Genomic DNA, 21,848 nt, shown 5'->3' with positions numbered 1-21,848 from the left:
CCACGCAGTTCTACCTTTAATTTGACGGATTTTTCAGCCTTCTGTCGTTGCTTCTGCCTTGCTTGCTGCTTTCTCAATCTATCTTTTTCTCACTCAGAAGCAAGTTGAGCACCTCCTTCTTCCTTGAGTTTTGCACGTCTTCTTTGTTACTTTAATGTGTTTTTACTCACTTAAACATTCACGTCGGGCTGCGTCCGACTTCTTGTAATTCTACCCATCTAAAAATAAAATATAACCACTCATTTTCGTGGATGGTACTATACAATTCCCATCTCATAAATCTTGTCTCAAAATCTGAAAGCTTGTACATGCAAATAAGCTGAACTTACCTTTTCTTACTGTGAGGAAGTCTACCACTGACCCAACTGCTTTGGATGCACACTGAGTTATGACGTTATGTACAGCACAACGTAGGACACAACAACGCGTAAAGATATACTCAATGACATTTTGGTAGTGTCCGTGCCCAATGACTGGTTTCTATTACTGGCATGTAGCTTGAACAGTAATGTTCCCAAATCAGTAAACTTTGTGTTATCATAGGTAAGCATGATAAACTAATAAAATCAAACATTTTCACAGAAAATAAAACACAGAATTGGAAGGTTCTGTGTACCAATAGACAAAACTAATAATTTATGTATACCTGAATATGCGCATTTGCCAGTGAAATCGCAAAAAGTTCATACGCATGTCAACACTTTTGTGCATTTTGACTTAGGGTTCGGTTTCCCTAAAATTTAGTCACAAAAATGAATAGCTATAGAACTTCAATTGGCAGTTTAGGTTAAGTTTCTTATTATATGGGTACGGACACTACAGGGTTACGGACACTACAGGCAGGGCACTTGAGCCCATATATATATCAAACAATATTACATTGATGGTCATGCGATCTGGTACATAAAGAGGGTGCATTAGAAGGTGTGTGAAGATAGACTGTAATCATCCTTGTAAATAGCCATTTGGTGTAGGATGGCGGGGTACGGACGCTACATTATTTTGAGTTCGAATACCTGTATAGGTTCTTTCTGCCGTTGTGAGCAACTCAAACATCGAACTTTCAAACCGTTTTTTTCCTCATGCACAGAATTTTGTGATGCTTGTGACTGAATGCATAGAGACGAAAATCTTTTTTCACCACAATGCCCGGAATGTCCTGCACGCCATGGAATACAGAAGACTTGAGACTAGTGAAAATCAAAATGGTCATATTCCCATACTGTTTTTTCAATATGTTGTGTACACCTGATTGTGAAATAGCTGAAATAAAAATGTATGTGGTGTGTTCATATCTGTACAGATTGTTATCTTCAACCATTACAAAATGAGATATTCAGAATTAGCCTACATGATCATTCAAAAACATAATTTTACAGCTGTTTGGTTTACATATTTGAAATCAGGGCAAAATGAGAAATAATTTAATATATAATTTACGGTTATTGACTAAATTCACAATTAGTAGCAATGTTGTAAATGAGAATTTTAGGTTTTCAACAAAGGTTTTAGCTCATTTCGCGCATCCCTGTAATTCTAGCTTATTAGAAACATTTTTCAATGTTGGTGTATCATTCTAGCTATAGGGCACACTGATTATTTTACTGATGCAGCCACGCTTTACAACGCCCCTGTTAAGAAATATTTTTCGTATTTTCAATTACTATACTTACAATTAATATACTCTGGAGTCAATGCCAATTCTTCTTGCGCGGACAATTATATTCTCCGTTGGGAAAATCAGTATCGTTGTATTCAAAGTTTTGATGGATAGCTTCTAGTCACCTAGTGGATCAGTAACGTTTTTCATACACACACACTTCTGTGCAAGAATTGTTATTATTAATTCAACATATTCAAGATTTGTATTTTGTTTTCTTAGTTCGTATTAATTGTATCATTACCAAAACATCTTCTATTGTAATCGTAACGAGACCGACTTAATTTAGCTATTACTTGCTAATGATTTCACAATTACATCTAAACCTTTTTATAGCCGTTTAATTTTTTTCAATTTATTTGACCTGCGTGGAACATCTTCCTCATAATATGAAGTTTAAAAGTTGTTTGACTTAGTTTGAAAACCGTAACAGTTGTTTTTATTTTCTCTTAATTTATTTTTCGCATGATATGTAGTTTGAAAATTAGAATGGCAAATGTTATTATTTGTTAAATTTATACAAATCAATTTTGTCTCCGAAGTTTTTTATTACCCGGGCAATGTCGGGTAGCACAGCTAGTCTTACTAGAAATATGACAACCTTGTGCATAGGCTCTGTTCAGTTTTAACTATTTTCTTTGAAGGGTGTTGGTTAGGCACTTTTCTTTGGAATTAACATCTAAATGCTGATGTGGTATGTCGAATAGGAAACCATCTGGTATAATAATATGGTCTAGTGGCAGTATTCATGCAGTTTTTGCAAATAAGATTAATTTGGCTACAAAAATATATTTAAAGCCTGCATATGCCTTACCTGACCTTAAAATAACAGCGATCAAGTTACAGTGGTAGAGCAGCCCTACCACCATCATCTACACTTTGTGGTTGAGCATCACCATTGAAGAGTTATACATACTACCACCTATGCCCTGTGGTAAAGCGCTACCATCACTTATGCCTATTGAAGGTGAAACCGCCCTTCCACCATCTATTCTCAATGGCGAAGCGCCGTTACTACCACCTACACTGATGCCTCTTACAGCTAAATATTATTTATGGAAACTTGTTATAATATTACCGAGTATTATGCATCACTTACAGGTCACTGTTAATATAAAAATCTAAAAAAATAAATATGATACATTCATCGTAAGTGTTTTGTCTGTATCTAGTAGCGGTTTGGTCGTAATATTTGCTATAATGAGGACAGGTTAGGAAAAAGTTGTTTTCAACAGGATTTGAACTCGCGGATTTTAGTTTTGTAAACTGACACTCAACCACCCGTGCCAATCAAGTGCTTTGCTGCATTTGGGAATAATTGTGCAGAACTTCAGTTATTACTCCTGACAATCTCTCAGGGTGCACCAATCTCCCAGGGTGCACCAAGCTGCCGGGTATTAGTAGTTACAATAACCATAGTAATATGAATTAGCTGCAGGCGGTTCTGCTTGATAAGTGTACATGATGTAGCAACCATACTTGCTCAGAAACGGATCTAACTCGGTCCAACCACAAACAGAAAGAAAGCCCTCTAGCATTAATAACCTTCAAGTCATGGCTAATAATTGAACAGAATGCTTGGCGGCACCCTGGCAGTTTAGATAGCCAACGAATTATACCACATGGCCGCCCTTCTTATAATAAAGTATTTAGTATTGTGTGATTTGTCATGTTTTCTTTTGAACCATTCGTGATGGTTTGCGTTCCTTTCCTCTTGCACCCAGGCTAACCAAGACTTAACCATTTTAAGATCTCTTTCTGTCCCGATGTTAGATAAATCTACTTGCGGCTGATTATCAATTATCTAATCTTCTCCACTTGACTGTTTAAGCATTTTTAATTTATATTTATGCCAATATTAATCTTGACCAGGATTAGATGAGGAGAAGAATACGCCATTCTATGAACACGTATTCCTTGAGAAACATCTGACAGCTTTCCCAGAGTCGGGCTCGGTGCGACGATTCATGGAACTGGTGATCATGGGACTCAGCAAGAACCCACACCTTTCTGTCAAAGAAAAGGTCGCCCACATTAACTGGTTTGAGGAGTATTTCAAGCAAAAACAGTCTCATGTTGTTGCTGAGCCTCTGTTGGCCGACAGAGCATCTGCCCAGTAGGTCAGCAGAGTACCTGTCAGAGCTTCCTGATTTGGGGTCTAATATGTGAGTGAAATCTGAAAATACGCAGCTGGTATCAGAATTTTCAAGTTGTCTATCCATCAGGAGCAATAGTGTTACTCCCGTTGGTTTCACTAAATTGAATAGGCTGAGTTGATGATAACAATAGTTTGTATGCGACTTGACAAATGTTGTAGGCTTGAGACAGCCAATAGAAATAGTATATTGTGATCGAAGATTGCTCGACAAATTGATGTAGAGATTGCTTGCTAGTGTTTCATAATGTATAGAATTGATAAAAACTGATATAAAATATGATGATATCAAACCAGGCATCTGTTATGGAATAAAAAAATAAATATATATGCATCATGAGTGTTGTGTTTGTATCTAGTAGCGGTGTAGTAGTAATATAGGCAAAACAATAACTCTATTACTCTAATAACTCTATGACTATAATTACAGTGAATCATATTGCGGATTGTCTTTCAAACTCATGTCAAAGAATAGAATAATGAGATTCTGCTCAAACATTGAGGTCCCAAGGCTAAAGTATTAATATAGTATTTTCTTGTAGGTGCATTTGGTATAGAAAGTATAGCATGGCCTGTTGACCAGTGGAATGCACTTAGGTCTCTAGCGTGTGTAGGCCTTGTCTATACACTCAGCATTATGCCTGTTAGTAATGACCCTGGCTGTACATCTATAGCTCGCCGGCATGAGTTCCTCACGTATATACTCACGTAGTCAGATTTCTGAAATATATAATAGAGTGCTGGTTAAACTTTATCATTTTGACGGACTAGTGCTTCCGCTAGATTGTCATAAGCGCATTAGACACTCCCATAATGTAAATCTTTTAAATATAAATTCGAATTAGCAAAGAACTTATTTTAAATCTTTTGCGTCATATTATATAACATCATACATCAAGTCGATGCAAGTTTTCAAATTTGATTTGAATAATAAGAGTAATCATGGATCCTAAATCAAGTGTACTTGATAAAAAAGGAAAAGTCGTCAATACAAACTAATATTACCGTAGTTACTCTACAGTCATTAAATTATTAAGTTAGCCCTGTAAACCTCAACCCCTGGTATTCCGGCATTGCGTTGGACGTGTCAGAAACTTAACGGCCGGAATACCAGCATCCACAAGGCTCTGTTTATAAAAGCTGCTTCCGAGTAACAGTGTAAGCCAATCAAGTTAATTCTTACACAGGGTGTTACAGCAAATATCCCTCTTCCATTTCTAACCGCTTTCAAATATCTTCATCTACTTCTTTCGTTATAGTAACAATTTTACTGGGATATCGCAAAAAAATTTGTTACGACTCGTTTGTTGGTATGTCATGAATGATTGTGATGCAAATGAAGGATTATATGAGATACTAACCCTACTTTGGCAGTTTATTTTGAGTCGTAAAACCGTGATGAATGTGTGTTCGATAGATACGATGTTACTGTAAAGATTTTTAGAAACTTTTAAAATCGTATGACTTTTTATGGTTTTAGCCTGAAAATTAAAGTTTACTTCTCTCTGATAGTCTGATTCTCATTCTCTAATATAAAAATATAATTATCAAAAATATCTGAGGCCCAATGTTAAAGGATTTAATTAGCAGATATATATTTAGGTTACTGTTTACCATTTTTCTTTTCATTCATCCTAAACCCATCCTAAAAATTGGGAAACCGCAACATTACGCTGCCAATTCTGAGTAAAAAGGAAACTATCTGGTTCATTTTTTGCCAAATGATAGCCTGATATCCTAAATTTATTGTGGCAAAATTTTGGGTGGTTTGGTTTAATTTGTGATAATTTTTTTGGTATAAGTAGGCTACTAAATGGAGCGCACCTTTTTGCGAGGTGCTAGGATGGATATAGAATCAATTGAACTAAAACTTGACAACTGTAAAATCTCAAATAATGAAGTTTCATTCACACTAAACTAGATAGCAATAGCGAACAGAGGTTGGAGTACAGGAGGAGATAAGTCTGTTATATTTTGCTTGCAGGAAACAAAACTGGTGTTTCTATTTTAGCACCAGCAGTTGATCAACTAGAAATTTCAGGTCTGGTTGACAGCACTGATGTGAAAGAGATGTGAAAGAGAAGCTATGATACATCGGCAGCAATTGCTTATAGGCAGCAATTAGGCAGTAATCTTATAATCAACTACTTACTTTTAATTCTAAGACAGCCGTGAGCTGTATAGTAAAAAATCTCTGCCTCGAGTCCATTGAGTGTATATATTGGGTAGTTGAGGGGTTCATAACACTGCAAAATGACATGCAAATTATATAGCAAAGAGAAGCCGACTCCAAAGTGTTTTGATTTTTTAGCATTCCATGTAACACGAACGAAATGAGTAATAATTTTATCAGCCCAATATGTTTTACTTAAGGTAGTCTCTTGTCAACTCGGTCTGGTATTTCGACTTATATGAAAAACTTAAAAAAGTGCTTACACTCGCTATACTTGTCAAAGGATTAATAGCGGAGAAACTCTTTAAGGCATATATATATATATATATATATATATATATATATATATACATATGTATACATATGTATATATATATATATATACAGTCAAACATGGATAACTCACGGGACCGAGCAAAAGTGTTCGAGTTATCAGAGCGTTCAAGTTATCAGAGCACTGTCACAAGTTCATGTATTTATTAGTAGATGCATGTACATATACAAACTATAATATAAATCAAAAGCATAAATAGCTTGTTTCAAATTAAATGCTTCTAATGTAAAGTTTAAAATTTTTATCAAAAAGTATAGAGATTTTTCTATCACTTGAGATTGGTTGTTGTTTGAGGTGATGTTATTGCCAGGACGTTTTTTATATTAAAACTGGCAAAACTTGATCGTTGATGAAATGCTCAGAAGAAAAGACATCTTTTTCTTTTGAGCATTTTAACCAAGATCAATTTTGCCGATTTTTCTTGAAGTTTATGCGAAGGTTACTTCACTTTTCCTTGCTTCCGAAGGGCCATCGCTAAGCGGATGTTCGGTAAAAATCAAATTTCACCAAACCTTTAGAAAAGTCGTTGACAAAAATATTTTGCCGATGATGGTAATAACGACGCCTAAGAACTACGAAGAGTTGAGGTTTACCTCTATGGCTTGGAATAAAGTGATTTTGATAAAGCGATAACAACCGTTTCGGTAGCCGTTGGGCAAAAAACTGTTCGAATTAACAAAGTTGAGGTCGAGTTATCTAAAGCAATTTATCATTGCGTAGGAACGGACAAAAAAAACGTTTGAGTTAACCATGTGTTTGAGCTATCCGAGGGCGAGTTATCCATGCATGACTGTATGTGCTATTAACATAATGTTTTGTGTCATATGCACTCCACTCATGGTATAATACCGTTAATTATACTGTTCACATATATGTGGTTTAGTAGACTGAAATAAAGGAAAAATATATTATTAAAATACTTGTAACTTCATAAATATAATTTAAACTTTTTGTAATGTTTAAAATTGGTTTTAATTCAGCCAATGCGATGTAACTCTGGCCACAGAGGCACTTGTAAGGTTCTCATTGGTCAAGCCAGGTAGGAAAGTCTGACAGAGCCAAGCACTTCTGTTGGCATCAAGACAAATACAAGACATACAGCAAGTAAATGTAGGCCCGTCAGGTCAATGTTCACACTCAACAACTGCATTTTAACAAAGTTCAGTGTGTACCACGTTTCACTTGTACAATTGTGAGTTTTGGTGAACTAAAGGTATATTAAAAGCTGCGGATAGAATTCGCACAATGAAATCTTACGCACTTTTCACTTGTTACGCATTGTCCATTTGGGCATATCAGCACTTGTACGTAGTTGGATTTCAGCGTTGTTGACACCTTATGTTTGGAGTGAAAGTTGAGGGTGGTTGTAAACTGGTAGATGCCATTTCGGTCTACTTTGAATCTTCCATTCATTCCTAAGTCAGCCTTTACTCCCCTCAGCAGTCCAAACTCGCTGCCAGTCTGCAATGACAGCAAGCTCATAAACCTCTCTTTACTAACTCAACATTTGAACATTAATACGAGTATACAGAACCTGATAAATTTGTTCTGATACCTGATAACCTGATAAATTAAGTTCTTCGTAAATTGTTACGATTCTCAGGTCAATAAACTTTCAATTAAGCACAAACACGCCATTCTTGGACTGAGGCTTTATACTCATGCGTTATATTCATTTTAAAATGTTTTGAAAATGAAATTTTTATAATTCAATCTTTGAAAAGCTGTTTTTAAGCCAATGCAGCTGTTATTATATTTGTGAACAATCCCTCCAAGATGGAGCATGATGTCTGGTTATGTTACTGCAAGTAGAGGCTGCACATGTTTTTAAGAGCCAGTGTGTTCCGGTGTTCTAGACCATATTATATATGCATAAGGTTTCACACATGGTTTAATAATCACGCTTGCAATTTTTGTTACGATTAAATGCTGCAAAATTGCAATCATGAACTAAATGTTAGTCTAGAATACGTATAGTATTCAACGGATCTATGGTTACAGATGGTACATCCTTTAGTCTTTAAAAGGATAACTATGTACATGTACATAGGTTGTCTATCCTCGAATGTTGACAAAGGTTGTCAACCAATTACAATAGGTTTTACCTCTGATAGATTAGGTAAGACATACACTGTAGTTGCACATGGGCTCTAAGCAAATTTTAACTCTATATTCTACACTTGAGACTTTCCTTTGAGTTGATAAACATCAAAGATATACATTATGTGAAATTTTATATTAATTTGATTATTTTCAGACTTTAAAAAGGGTTTTATCGTACCTGCTTTTATTTCAATTTATTAGGTCGTTTACTATAACATCTAGCTATTATGTTATAAATTATTCTGTGGAAATGTCCAACGGCATAATGGCTATCTTCAAAACTATTTTAATAAAACTGCTAAGACCGGTCAGCGACCTACACCGGCACACCTAGATCTGACAACATTAAGCCGGTTTCAACTTACACATAAGTACACTGTTGTTTGAGTGCATCTAGTGATGTTTTGTTAATTGTTTTCAATAAATGTACAACAATAAATCTTTATTTTATTACTGAAATAGTAGTGAGTGCTTGCAATTATTATCTAAGCATTCTTAAATGTTTAAAATTGTCTGCCATTTAAGTGCAGTACTGATGGTTGTACCATAGCCACCATTTAGAAATAACCCTTGGTGTTTGATCATTCCTCAAAACTAAACTGTTAAACCATTTTACAAATAAACTAACCCTTTCTCAGCAGCTAATCGGTGTGAATAGCAAATTGGAACAAGTATATCCATATCATGCACTTGGCTTTACCCATCAATTATACCGTTCCATGTTTTTTGGTAATAAACATTCATATTTTACCAACTTTGCAGCAATAATTTCATAATCTTCTACAAAATTTATGAACGTTCATCTTGGACAGACGATAATTATGGTAGATTGTCATGACATACTTTGACCAACTCCACTTCCCACTGTCATAAACCAAAAACTATGTTTCCACACTTTAATTATAGAGCCTTCATTTCTTTTGAAAGACGTAAAATACTTGAAGGTCAGGTTCTTTGAAAATGACTTGCAGTCAAATCTTGACATTTGATGCTAATCCTCATCAAAATTTACTTTGTACTAAGGATCGAACATTCCTCGAAGAATAAGAAGTGTTGCGTTTAATTTGTGTGACAGTTAAAAATTTATGGTAATTACACATCATTATGTGCCTTGTACCAAAGTGCCTTATGTAAAACCTTGTAGACAAAACTACGAAACTAAAGCAAATATATGTAAAAATTAAACCAATGAAGTTATAATCCTTCGTTTTTTCGTGACGTCATTTTAATGTTGTCGGCCATCTTTATAGACAATTTTATCGTTAGAAACACGAAGCTTTTGCAATTTATAATTTGAAAACGATGTTTTTGTTTGCAATTTTTTATTATGGTATCAAAACAACACTTAAAAGTACTAATAAATCAAAGAAAAACGATCGTTTTCTACAAATATGGCGGCTTTTTCGTGAACGAGCGCATGTGCAAACGACTTGATGACGTCAAAAAAACGATGGATTAGTAAAGATTGTTTTCATAGAAGTGCAGACTGCCAATGAGTAGTTTCAAAGGTAGGATTGATAATAGAAATATGCAGTGTAACTTACTCTAACCTACATTAGATAAAATTCAAGCTAAATTAGCCTATATACGCAATTTATTATTTTTTTGGCTTGGTTTTTAATTTTTACTAAGATCTAGACTTTCACTTTCGTAAGACTTCTAATGTCATAGGTAAAAAATTACTACAAATGTAGTATCAGATTTGCTCCAATTGTACATACTTTGGAAAATATGTATGTGACACTATGTGCAGAAATGAGCCAGAATTGATCAGTTAAGCTTCATTACCCCCTTCTTGGTCATTAGGTTAAGTTACTTTTACAGTGTGGTAATTACTGACAAACAAATGATCTCAAAGTAAAATCAGGAAGGATTTCCAAGTGTATGAGAGTGAACATTAAGGAGATGTGTAGCCAGTGTGTTTGCTTTCACCTGCAGCAAATCATACAAAACCAGAAATGACAAAATGCATACTCAAAGATTGTTAATAGTTACAAGACACGGGCGGGTGGTGTGTGAAATTGACTGGATTCCTTTGTTGGAAAACTGAAATGCTTGTTTACAACATTGTTAGTCATTGTGAATTTAGTCAGTAACCATAAACTATTTATTAAATTGATCCTCATTTTGCCTTGATTTCAAATATGTAAATCAAACCGCTGTAAACCTATTTTTTGGAATGACTATTTAGGATAAATTCTGAACTTTTCGTTCCTTTAATTGTTGAAGATAACAATCTGTGCAGTTATGATCACTCTACATACATTTTGATTTGCTTATTTCAAGTTATATACATGTATATGATTTGAAATAAGCTAACAAATTGCATGTGGTAAAATCCGTACAAAGTGATGATTAATTTAATATATAATTTATGTCTATTGACTAAATTCACAATGAGTAACAATGTTATAAAGGATAGTTTTAATTTTCCAACTCAGGGGTTCAGTTCATTTCATCCACGACTGTAGTTATAGAAAAAACCATGTGTTTATGCGAACATAACTTCCCATAGCAGTGCCGGCAGCATATTATAAATGGTGCTTGAAGGCTGGCTAGGGTGAGCCAGGCTTAGGTATAGAAATGCTAAAAATCCACCGCAGGTAATTTGTTTTTAAGATGAGCTAATTGTCTTACCAGTTGAAACCTTTTGAGCTGCACAGTTTTTTCCGGTTTGATGTTGACCTTATCTAACAGGCTAGTAGTAAAGGCTGCTGGCGCTCTGTTGACTGTCTTCACTTTATCATCGACACCCGGATAGAAAAATGAAAGGACATCTTCATCCATATCACCAAGTTCACACGAAGGGCACTGTAACATGACAGGATCCATTTAACTCATTTATAAATTTTAGTTGTACTACAAGCAGTTCTAGTTGCGGGTGTCTGTGCAGGAAACCATCATCATCTTTCAAATAATACGTTTGGTTAACTTTATGTTATGCTTTGCTGATAACTGAGAAATGACAATATGCAATTTATGAACTGCACTTGACTATACTGTGATCTTATTGCTAAAAAAATTAAAATCGAAAATTATGTCCTTAAAATCAAAAAGTTTTCCATAGTACATAAATTTTAAAAATATGTTTAACAGCTTTTATTTAAAAGCAATACAAAATTAAAATTCAGTAATATAACTATAATTACATGCAATAGAACGGTTATTCAAGTATTTTGAGTTAGAATGTGATCTTTGCTAATGTGATTAAAGACCTAAAAGCGTAGACTTAGGACTATAATGTCAGTAACTAATTTATTTACCTGAGCTTTTACGATTTTTCTTGCTCTTTTGTTTGCTGCACTTTTAACCATACTTTTAAATTCTTTAGTGATGTCTTCCTTAGTCATCTCTGCTCCTGGAGGACCCCGAGGTCCTGTAGCACCCCTCTGTAAAGTATTTGTCTATTTATTGATATCTGACAGAATATTTATCACCTAAATCTGTGACAGGTCAGTCAAAACAACAATTAAAATAATTTACTCTCAATCTGTATAGCACTAGTACAAACTTCATTCAAACTAGTTATCTAAGATAACAAAACATTCACTTTCGCATGGCAGATATATAAAGGCTGAACCGTTCATGGTAATCCATGGCTCCAGACGGTGGAATGACACATTGTAAACTAAACTACTATTTTTATTGAGAGACCATTTCTAAACAATATATACACTATCGTTGGATGTCACTGCTGTGTCTACTCTCAGAAAAGGTCACACCCTAGCCATACACTTATATGCAAGGAAAATGTACTAGCTGTCCACTGTCGCGCCATTGAGATTCTATGGGAACCTTTTTATAATTGCCAAATTCGAATAATTATTCAAATTTGGTGACAAAAATACTGTCTAATGACGATAACCGTTTATTCACGGCCATGAATGGCGCGCAAGAGCCATAAACAGAAGCAAGTAATCCAAATGTGAGAGTTTTGAGGACAAAGGAAGGTCACAATTCCGGTAAAGTCAAGCGCCATGAATATTCATTCTGACGGTGTACAATGTGTTTACATACTCGTGATGTTTTTGGCAAGGTGGTCAAATCACGTAATCGTCATAGCTTTTATTTATAGTCTGTGATTTATTCTCCGTTTTGCAAAAGCTCAACACTGCAATTTTTACTATAATAAGAGCCGTGTCCATCTATCTGTCCGAGGCTGTGGTTGAAGGTTGAAAAAAAGGTTGCGTCATATGTGATTTGAACTCATGACATTCTGGTAACTGGCCGAACACTTACACCTTGCTAATCATTTGACTTCCAGCATATTAGAATAATTGTATGTTTAGTGGCTGCCAGGGTATTAATGAGTATTGATATATCACAGTAAGTTTGGGTGAAAATATCTGAGGACTATAAGTACATGTACTTACCATTATAATTTTGTCATTTGACATTCGGATGTATTTTTTCTGAGCCTTTTTGTCATTGTTTTGTTGCAGTGTCTCCCAACTAATTCGTGACTTGTCCGCTCTCGAAAACGGATTTGTCTACAAAAGACAAAATAAATAGTAAAGGGTAGTATTCCTTTTCATTTACATGGATAATTGTAGTAATCAGTGTCAACAAGTAAAGATTGTCAGCAAATGAAAGCTGTCAGCTAATAAAGGGTACCAGCAAGTGAAGGGTGTCAGCAAGTGAGAGGTGTCAGCAAGGGAAGGCTGTCAGCCAATAAAGGGTGTCAGCAAGTGAAAGGTATCAGCAAGTAAAGGGTGTTAGCAAGTGAAGGCTGTCAGCAAGGAAAAGGTGTCAGCAAGAGAAGAGTGTCAGCAAGTGAAGGATGTCACAAAATGAAGGGTGTCAGCAAGTGGAGGTGTCAGCAAGTGAAGGGTGAAAGACAGGTGTAACGCTGTTTAGCAGTAGCAAAGTAACCAATATCCATCCACACAACTTTTGTTGCCAATGCAGCATTAGTGAGTCAAGGATGATCTCATATTAGATAAGTCAGCGATGACTAGACAGCTAATTATAAGCTGTGACTCTACAATCAATGTCTTCTAGTCTCTAATGATATCATCAGGAATTTTTTGGCACCTGGCAGCTATGAGTTATCTGTTCAGTCGTTTGAGATCTCATAGAGGGAAATTCATACAAGCGAATTTAGGTTTTACTGGCTAATCGACTTATTTTCCCGCCTTAAAGATTTGAGTAGGACGTTGCCGAATTATTTAATGATTCATGAGCTCCTCCTAGAGTCAGATCAAATGCTCTACAAGTAGTTTGTGGATAAACTACAATCATTTGCTGATCTCAAACGGTCAAACAAATTTCACCCTAAGTAGATTTATGGGATTCAATAAAAAACTACAAGCAGTTGGAAATCTTTGTTACGTAAGACCGTCGCATTGATATGTGGAGATGAGTCTGCGTGCTTTCTCGGTACAAATACAACAAAGGTAAGTTTATGTGAAAAATATTCCTTTTAGAATGGTTTCTTTCAACTCACTAAAGGTAATTTTGTTTGATTTATTTAGAACTTCGATCATCATTCTAATGCCGATTTGAAAGTTACTTCTATTCTGTCACTGGCATGAACATTCAATCCATATTGTAGGTTAGTGGCAAAATATTTTCAGCCACATATCGATAACCATTATTGTTTTGGGGCCTCTTTCTCTTGTAGTAGGTTTGGATCTATGGTTGTGGCTTGCATGTGATAACATTTGCCATTTATTTTATAGAGCTGCATGCGAATGTAGAAGTGATTTCTGACTTTCACCAGACCAGATTCACTCCCTCGACTGGAAAAGATGGTATCCAGCGAGCAAAAACAGGTCGGAACATGCTAGCATTTCCATCTGATCATTTCCGCCTGATAGATAGTTTTGTTCATCCTCGCCCTCTAGATACGCAGTGCTTAGCTAGATATTGTTTATGGTTCCGTAAGGGTGTCCGCGATTCACCTTCCCCGTTCGTATAGGGGCTGCTATTTAGTCACTGCAGTCCGACCCACGTATAGGTGGTACCAGATGACATATTTTAACGATTGAAGATTTATATAGCCTGGCCTGTGATGTTTTGAGATGCAGGAGTCGACAAAAGGATTTACATATACTCGTTGGGGCTTCCGAAAGCACTCGTTTAATTTAAGGATTTGTTCGTAGTCGGCATGATCGGACATTTTGGCGGGCTGTTCTATCTTTATCTTTGAAATAGAATTTTACAACAGCAAATCAATCTACGCGTCATTCGGGCATTGCTTGTTTGTATAATAGAGCTATTTAACTAGGTTATATAAAGGATGTGAAAGGGAGTAGGGTTTATTATAAGGCAGCCTGTGGCCATAGCACTGCGTTGTCTCCACTCTAATCAGCTTGCAAGCTAGTCAGTCTAGGCAGTATGACTGGTTCCTATTTATTCCTAGGCTCCAACCTATTATTGCCACCCCTTGCCTATAGACAGCAATCGCAGGCATAATTCGTTGCCAATCTTTGGTAATTACGCGAGCTCTTGCCTATTGTTTCGTCTCCCGACACAATCTACACTATCCATTACGTTTTTTCAGCCTAGACTCTATAATTTCATTCTTCTATTTGAAGATTATGTTCCTTAGATTCTCCCAGAGCCAGCTAAGTTATGGCAAAGCTAGAAATATAATAACTATGCTTCACTTGAATATTGCAACAATGATACAGCCAGGTAAAGCGGCTACGTTTGCAGCTATTAATAGCTACTTCTAGATCAACTTACACAAAATTTTATTAGATTTTTGTCCAAAAGTATTGGCATTTTTTTTATGATTCACGATTGTTGCTGATGCTTAAGGTGATCTGACTGCCAGGGTGTGTCAAGATTAAAATCGACAAAAGTTGATTGCGATTAAACTCAGAAGAAACATATGCGCAAAATATAGTCACTAGTTGTTATCAATGTATAGTCGATATCTACTATTGCATCCAAGTTGAAGCGTTACGAGTCTCTATTCTGTCGATCTCTTTGCAACTATAGACAACTCGTGATCAAGTTTTGACGATTTCATTCTTGAGACATGGTTGTTTATCAGCTATGAGTAGTTCGTTTCTAATTGCATGGTTTATGTTATTTCTTAGAAGTGAGCTGCAAAGGCTGTTATTTTTAACACCATTAACATTTCCTCGATTTAATCTGGCAATTTACAAAAAAATCAAACATTGAATCTCAAAAAAATTCAAGATGTTCTATTAAAAAGAGAAATCAAATATCTATTTATTATTTATAGCCATAGAGATGATAGTGTTGCAAATGCCTAATGCCTTTCAAGTTACAAGAAACATTTGAGAAAGCAGATAAAGCGTAGTAATGGTGTTAGGTATGATAATAATAGTAATGGTGTTAGGTATGATAACAATAGTACGAGAAGAAAGTTATATGCTTCTCCGTTAATACCTGAGTCTTTCTCACTTCGCTTTCAGCTCTTTTAATTTTTTACGTTGTTGAGAAATAATTCTCCTTATGGTTTAGGGGATATAATTTTGGCAATTTGGTTATTTGCATCGACCTATTATAAAACAAATTGATGGTATTTCGGTGATACGTCTTTAATATAACAAATTATTTGACATCGGCAAATCCGATATGACAACTTGTTAATACTAAATACGCCAATCGTGACTTCCTGTACACGAACTATGCATGCTGCGTTAAGAATCTTCTAGCGTGATGGATTCAATTTAATTAAGTTAGATTTAGCCGCTAAAATTTAGAATGCGCCATCACTGGCTAGAATGATTGATTTTATTGTTCCAATCTAGTAGTGTTACGCTCCTAGTGCTTTTCACGAGACGACTGCGAGCCGACTGCGTTTTCAGCATTTCATTGCTTAAGCTAGGAAAATCTTCAAGTTTTAAAAAGCAGACTTTTCACTACAAAAAAAACCGGCTTTACTACGCGCTCAACAAATAAACTTATGCATTCTTAAGTAATGGCTTGAGATAAGATGATACATTGTAGAACAATAGATGCTCCAAGAACAAAGCTTGGTGTAAATGCAACCGCTTATCGAAGCTACAGGAATAACACGCATACCAGCAGTCGTGCGTGTGGGTTTGCCAGCCCTAGAGTCTATCTTGTCTTGCCAACATGTTTGCGACAGTCTGATAATTGTTATTCAACGGAGAAATAAACGAATACTGGCAGACGATAGCCTTGTCTAGTGGTGCCACAGTGAAATCGCTCTTCATCGACATGATGGATTGGAAAAGGAACTGCCATCGAAATCACGAGAAAGCCAAGACACTTGGGCATTCCACTCGCTGTATCCCCACATTAATTATGCTTACGGAATACACCTACTTCGCCTTTACATTAGTTGTATTAAATATTAATTAAAACTATTGTGCTTCTGTGAGATTAGAAGCATTGATAAGAAAAAATTAAATTTAATGAAAAATAAATCTTTTTTAAGGTATTATTTGACATTAACTACGTCCTACATTCTGTGAGTCGAGGGAACCTCGCAAGTTTTGTGAATGAATCTGTCAAGCTTGAAGGATGTTTGCAGAGCAAACAAGAATTGAGAAGCTGTTTGTGTGAGAGTCATAGCGTTTTTATTGCAGAAGCATTCTTGTTTACCTTCTCCATTCCTCCTAGCACATTAATAACGCATTAAAAATGTGTCATTTCTATACAGAGAGGTGATAAATTGTTGCCTATTTGTAAATCGTGTTTAGCTATTTCAAAAGGGATAGGTATGTATGTAAAGGTCGCATAGTATTTGATTTCTTCTAGAGCTGCTAGTTTTGCAGCGCAAATAGGAAACGATCTGTTGAGACATTTGCTGCCTATTATCCCTGGCATATGAACTAGATGGGTTAATTCTCTTCTACATTGGTCAAACGAACCAGTGTCAGCATTGTAATTTGAAAAATTAGGCGTGCAAACTTAGTAATAGTCTTTGTATGCATCTGACATTAGTACGATGGCAGAGTTGTACATACAAGTGAAACATAGCCGAATCATACTTGTGAGGCTGTATTGGTGATAGTAGAATCCGAAACATTCTGGTCCAACCATTACAACACGAGCAATGAATGATACAGAGCGCTGCGAATCTCTATAAGCTCTATGTATGTCAGGCTCTTAATTACTCTGGGTTACTGTGATACAAGCATCTGTTCAGCGAAGGCTCTAAATCTATGAACGTATCACCTGAACTCCATAACAAGTTAATCAAGAGCATTTAATACAAATTAAAATTACAGTTTATGCTATTAATTTTTAGTTAAAGTTCATGAAATTTAAAATTAAATGTTTCCGTGTGTTAGTAAGCGAGTCATGAAGGGAAAGTCAGCCTTCGTTTTCTAGCAAGAACTGCCAGTTATATTTATACCCTCCAGTCATTCCGATCTGCTATTTTTAAAAATAATTATCAAATGATGAATTCGTAAAAATGTTGGCCACATTTATGTACGCCATTTATTCTGTTTATACTATATTTCCACAAGATGGGTTAATAATGAATATACAGCAATAAACTGTAAACCATATCCTAAATTTTTGTTGCTTTATATTAAAGCCTGCCTTCTTAGAATCGCATCAGCGACAAGTTAATTTCCAATCAGCAGGTGCCCAAGATTACGCATGGCAGGCTCGCGAATGAGAGTTTTATAAATAGTAAAGATTACTAGCGACTTGCCAATCAGATAAAAGATAGTTTTGACAGTGTTGGCAACAAGCCATGCTGGCACGTAGAGCAGGTGTTCGACGATGAGTGGTGTGGCTTGCTCATAGCCTGTGTCTAAATATTTATACCACAAACCAATTTAACTGTTCATGAATGTCATGTCGGTGTTTTTGGTTGATTAAAATATAATTGACAGCGAATATCTATTCGTAACAAAAGTGAGACGACTCAAAAGAAAGCTAACATAACAAACAAAATCTTATAGAAAGAGCTTCGGAGTCCAGACAAAGTTCAACTGTGAAAATAATGAAGATAACCTTATGGTCAAGCTAATAGCATTTCCATGCATTTTCACACAAACCTCATCGCTATTTGCTCTTTCATCATTAAAGTGAGGTTTTTGATGAAAACTTAATGACAATTAGCCAGTAAGTAAACACTTTGGCCAGACCTTATTAGCAGCCCCTTAAGTTAGCACAAATTTTTATACTTGAATTACAACAGTTGCTATAGTAACAAACTTCCTTTTCACAAGCTGTAACAGTCCTCGAGTTACGACATTGATCTGTTCTCGAGACGTGGTGTAACTCGAATTTCAGTGTAAGTCAGAACATCGTGAAAAAATTACTCTGAACTCTTATTTATATCTAGTTTCACCTCCTTGATGATCGCCTTTTTTTTCTCTGATGCGTAACAATTAGAAGAATCTGACTTGCACTTTGGAACCGCGTTGAAACGAACATTAGAAAAAAACTCAAACAGGTGACAGAGAGAGAACCGTCAAGCGCAATCAAAGTGGCATATCACTGAAACAGAGTGTCGCACTGATGCGAGTGAGTCACCCTAAGCTCAACACAGCATATTTATCTCCTTAGCACTGGGCACTAGTTCCCAATGGCTTGTGTCGCTTATATTGTAAGTGACGCTACGATGGACCTACATTAAGTACTATTTCATATATTCAGAATTCATATATATTTTGATATTAATAACCTCAAAACAACATAAGTTGAGATCGATGTGTCCCGAGGACTCCCTGTGCTTGGGCTACAATAAACCGATGGCATCCGATGCCACAAAAAATAGCTAAACCATCCTTTGTCTAATCGTTCACCAGCGACAAGCTAATTGTAAAAGCAGCCTGTGAAGTATTTAGCTTGCGTAAACATCAATGAACAATTTTTCACACTTGAAGGTGTTAATGGGAAAACATCTATCACTTAATTTACCAACACATCTAAGTGGTGGTCACCTCAATGCATACTACGCATTCAAAAAGCTAGCGAATAGAGACGTTACAGTACGGGTAATTGATTAGAACAACTGGAACTGTGATTATTAGTTTGCAATTATTATGGATTAGGAAGATTACTAGGGATTAAGTGGGTGAACACCTGTGTCAGACAGAAACTGAGATACAAGTCATGCCTAAGTTTCTCCTTGACTTCTGTGACCCGTGCGTGTCTCTTTAAATATGGCTGTTGCTTATTTCGATTTACCTCTTCCAGTAAAAACTTACTTTGTCTTTTAACTTTTGCCAAAATTTGTAGTATGAGGTAAATCATGTTTGAAGAATTTCCACGAATTTTTTAACAAAATTACAAAAAAAGTAAAATCTGTCTTCAATGTATGCTATCTTTGACAAGTTTCAACCTTTTAAGTTAGCCGGTTTCGGTTCTGATGAAATATACAGTTTTTATAATGAACTACATCGAATAGAAACTAAATGATAACTTTTCAACAAATATTCACAGCCATTGACATCGAGGTTTAAAATAGAACGCATGCTAAGAATTAATCGCTTAGAAGTCTAGTTTCTAGGGATTGTAGGCTACTAGCCATTTTCCTCACTTCATCATCAGGATACAAACATATTAGCTAAATTGTCCTTCCGATACCCATTTTATTCATAGATACAGCTTTCTAAAACGGGAATCTGTGTTACAGCGATACACAATAGAGACTGCATAAATGCAACAGTGAACAAGATAGCCCGGTACAGCAAATATAAAACCATAAACTTCACCACGTAATAGCTCATTGCTATCAGAGATTGCAAAGCGATTTAAGAAGTCCTAGGAATATGCGGCCTAAATGATTAATGACATCGGGGATAGATGACTGTTTACTGTCTAACTTGGGCTATAATTATGATTAAGTTTATCCCCTCAGTTTCAATAGAAATTTTCCTTCCGTAGAATAGACAATTCCTCATCTTATTGCCTTGACAATGGTTGTAACTAATCCATATAATCTAACAGCGATAGCGTAAATTAAAAGCTATAATAAATATAATAGACACCATATAGGTGGAGCAGCGAATCATAACATGCAAAAACATAAGAGAAAATGAGGGACCACCAGCATATGATCATATATAACTCCATGCAATGCCTCTTCTTTTACATCTGGTGGGATTTTGACAGCAACTTTGCAATATAGGTGAATGCATATGAGAGTCACATTTTCTATTTTTGCTTAGTTTGCCAACAATGAACTCTTTCTTGTTAATATTAGCAGCATTTTCAAGGACCTTTTATCAAGGTTGACACTGTTAACCGCATTCATGACAGTAAAAAAACTTTCTCACGCATAAATACTGCCGAACTGTTAGAAGGAGAACACGCACTAATATATAAACAAAAAATTGCTTACCACTGGCAGCAAACCGATGTCGTCTTCTACTCTGTTGTTGTAGATATCATTTTGTGGCATATCCAGTAGAGACCTCGGTGAAGCAGTTGCCAGTTCCAATTTAGAAGCTGTTGTCCGATCTTTTTTGTATTTTTGTGTTGTCCTCTCGTGTATAGAGCTCATGCTAGCTATTGTTGCACATGATATGAGTAAAAACATCCTCTGATAGGTAGTTCCTTGCATCTTTGTTTGTTCAGCTAGGAAACCACACGTCAGCAGTTACGATATAGCCCTTGGCTGTTGCAAGCACTCCAGGTATAAAGACTCAGACAAATTGCACGCTGATTTGCCTAGAGTTGAATAGTGAATGAAAGAGGTGCAATTCACGGCTATCCATTATATAGGAAAGATGGACCAATCATGTTGGAGAATGATTTACGCAGTTCTAGAATTACCGGTGTTAGTTCAAGTATATGCATAAACCTTGACTCCCATGGCTTTGGCAATGCTGTGTCTAGCCTAGCCTTGCTTGAACATTTTTTATCAACGACCTATTATGAAATATGAAATATTGTAGCTCGGTCACGAACCTATTGTTCTTCATCATTAGTGCATACCGTATGAATGCATTGTTGACCGCTCTACGAAATAACATTTGTCATCATAAATCATCATTACTGTAAAAATTATATATATTATCTATTTATCATTCATATCTGATTAATATCTCTTTTTTATCGTTGTACCAAATTCTTTCTCGTATCTCGCAAAGTTTGTGGTGGTCATTAATTAAGTATTTAAAAGGAATTCGAAGCAGGCATGATTCTTGCTTCACTCTCAAAATACCAGAAATATAACACCCAGATTAGTGGTTGAAAGCTCGCTATGCTAAAATGTATTGAGCTAGAGCATATTTTAAATAAGTAAATTATTATCGTGTTTAGCTAGCCGTCGTGGAGCTTATAAAGGGTTTTAAAGGGAGACAGTAAAAATCAATGGTAGACGCCCTTGTTGATTGCTAACGCCGGCTCTACGTCTAGGGGAGATGACTATTATGTTGTAATAGTCAGTTGAGTGGATAATAGAAGGCTTTTTGATAGTTAAATTCAGTTCTTACAAATATAAAGTTGAGCCAATTTTAGTTTCTTCTTTTATTGCAGACCTTTTTGTTATTGATAATTTGTGACC

At 35.8% G+C, this 21,848-nt stretch overlaps 2 protein-coding genes across 2 annotated transcripts in view; one reads left to right on the top strand and one right to left on the bottom strand.

Annotated features, from left to right (window-relative positions):
- Positions 1-3,844, top strand: part of LOC137403751 (small ribosomal subunit protein mS31-like) — a 38,037-nt gene extending 34,193 nt beyond the window's left edge. The window contains exon 10 of the mRNA XM_068089778.1: positions 3,533-3,844. Coding sequence (XP_067945879.1) covers positions 3,533-3,780 — 248 coding nt within the window. The 3' untranslated portion in view covers positions 3,781-3,844. The remainder of the gene's footprint in view (positions 1-3,532) is intronic.
- Positions 3,845-3,987: 143 nt separating this feature from the next.
- LOC137403752 (adipolin-like) lies at positions 3,988-21,011 on the bottom strand. Its single transcript, XM_068089779.1, has 7 exons — positions 20,682-21,011; positions 12,799-12,915; positions 11,689-11,814; positions 11,063-11,236; positions 7,584-7,783; positions 5,968-6,061; positions 3,988-4,535 (listed from the first exon to the last, which is right to left on the bottom strand). The coding sequence occupies exons 1-7, from the start codon at positions 20,901-20,903 to the stop codon at positions 4,437-4,439; spliced, it is 1,032 nt and encodes a 343-aa protein (XP_067945880.1). The 5' UTR covers positions 20,904-21,011; the 3' UTR covers positions 3,988-4,436.
- Between the last annotated feature and the right edge of the window lie 837 nt (positions 21,012-21,848).

Source organism: Watersipora subatra, chromosome 9 (assembly GCF_963576615.1).
Source record: "Watersipora subatra chromosome 9, tzWatSuba1.1, whole genome shotgun sequence".
Taxonomy (NCBI): Eukaryota; Metazoa; Bryozoa; class Gymnolaemata; order Cheilostomatida; family Watersiporidae; genus Watersipora; species Watersipora subatra.
This window is presented reverse-complemented; position numbering and strand designations above follow the sequence as displayed.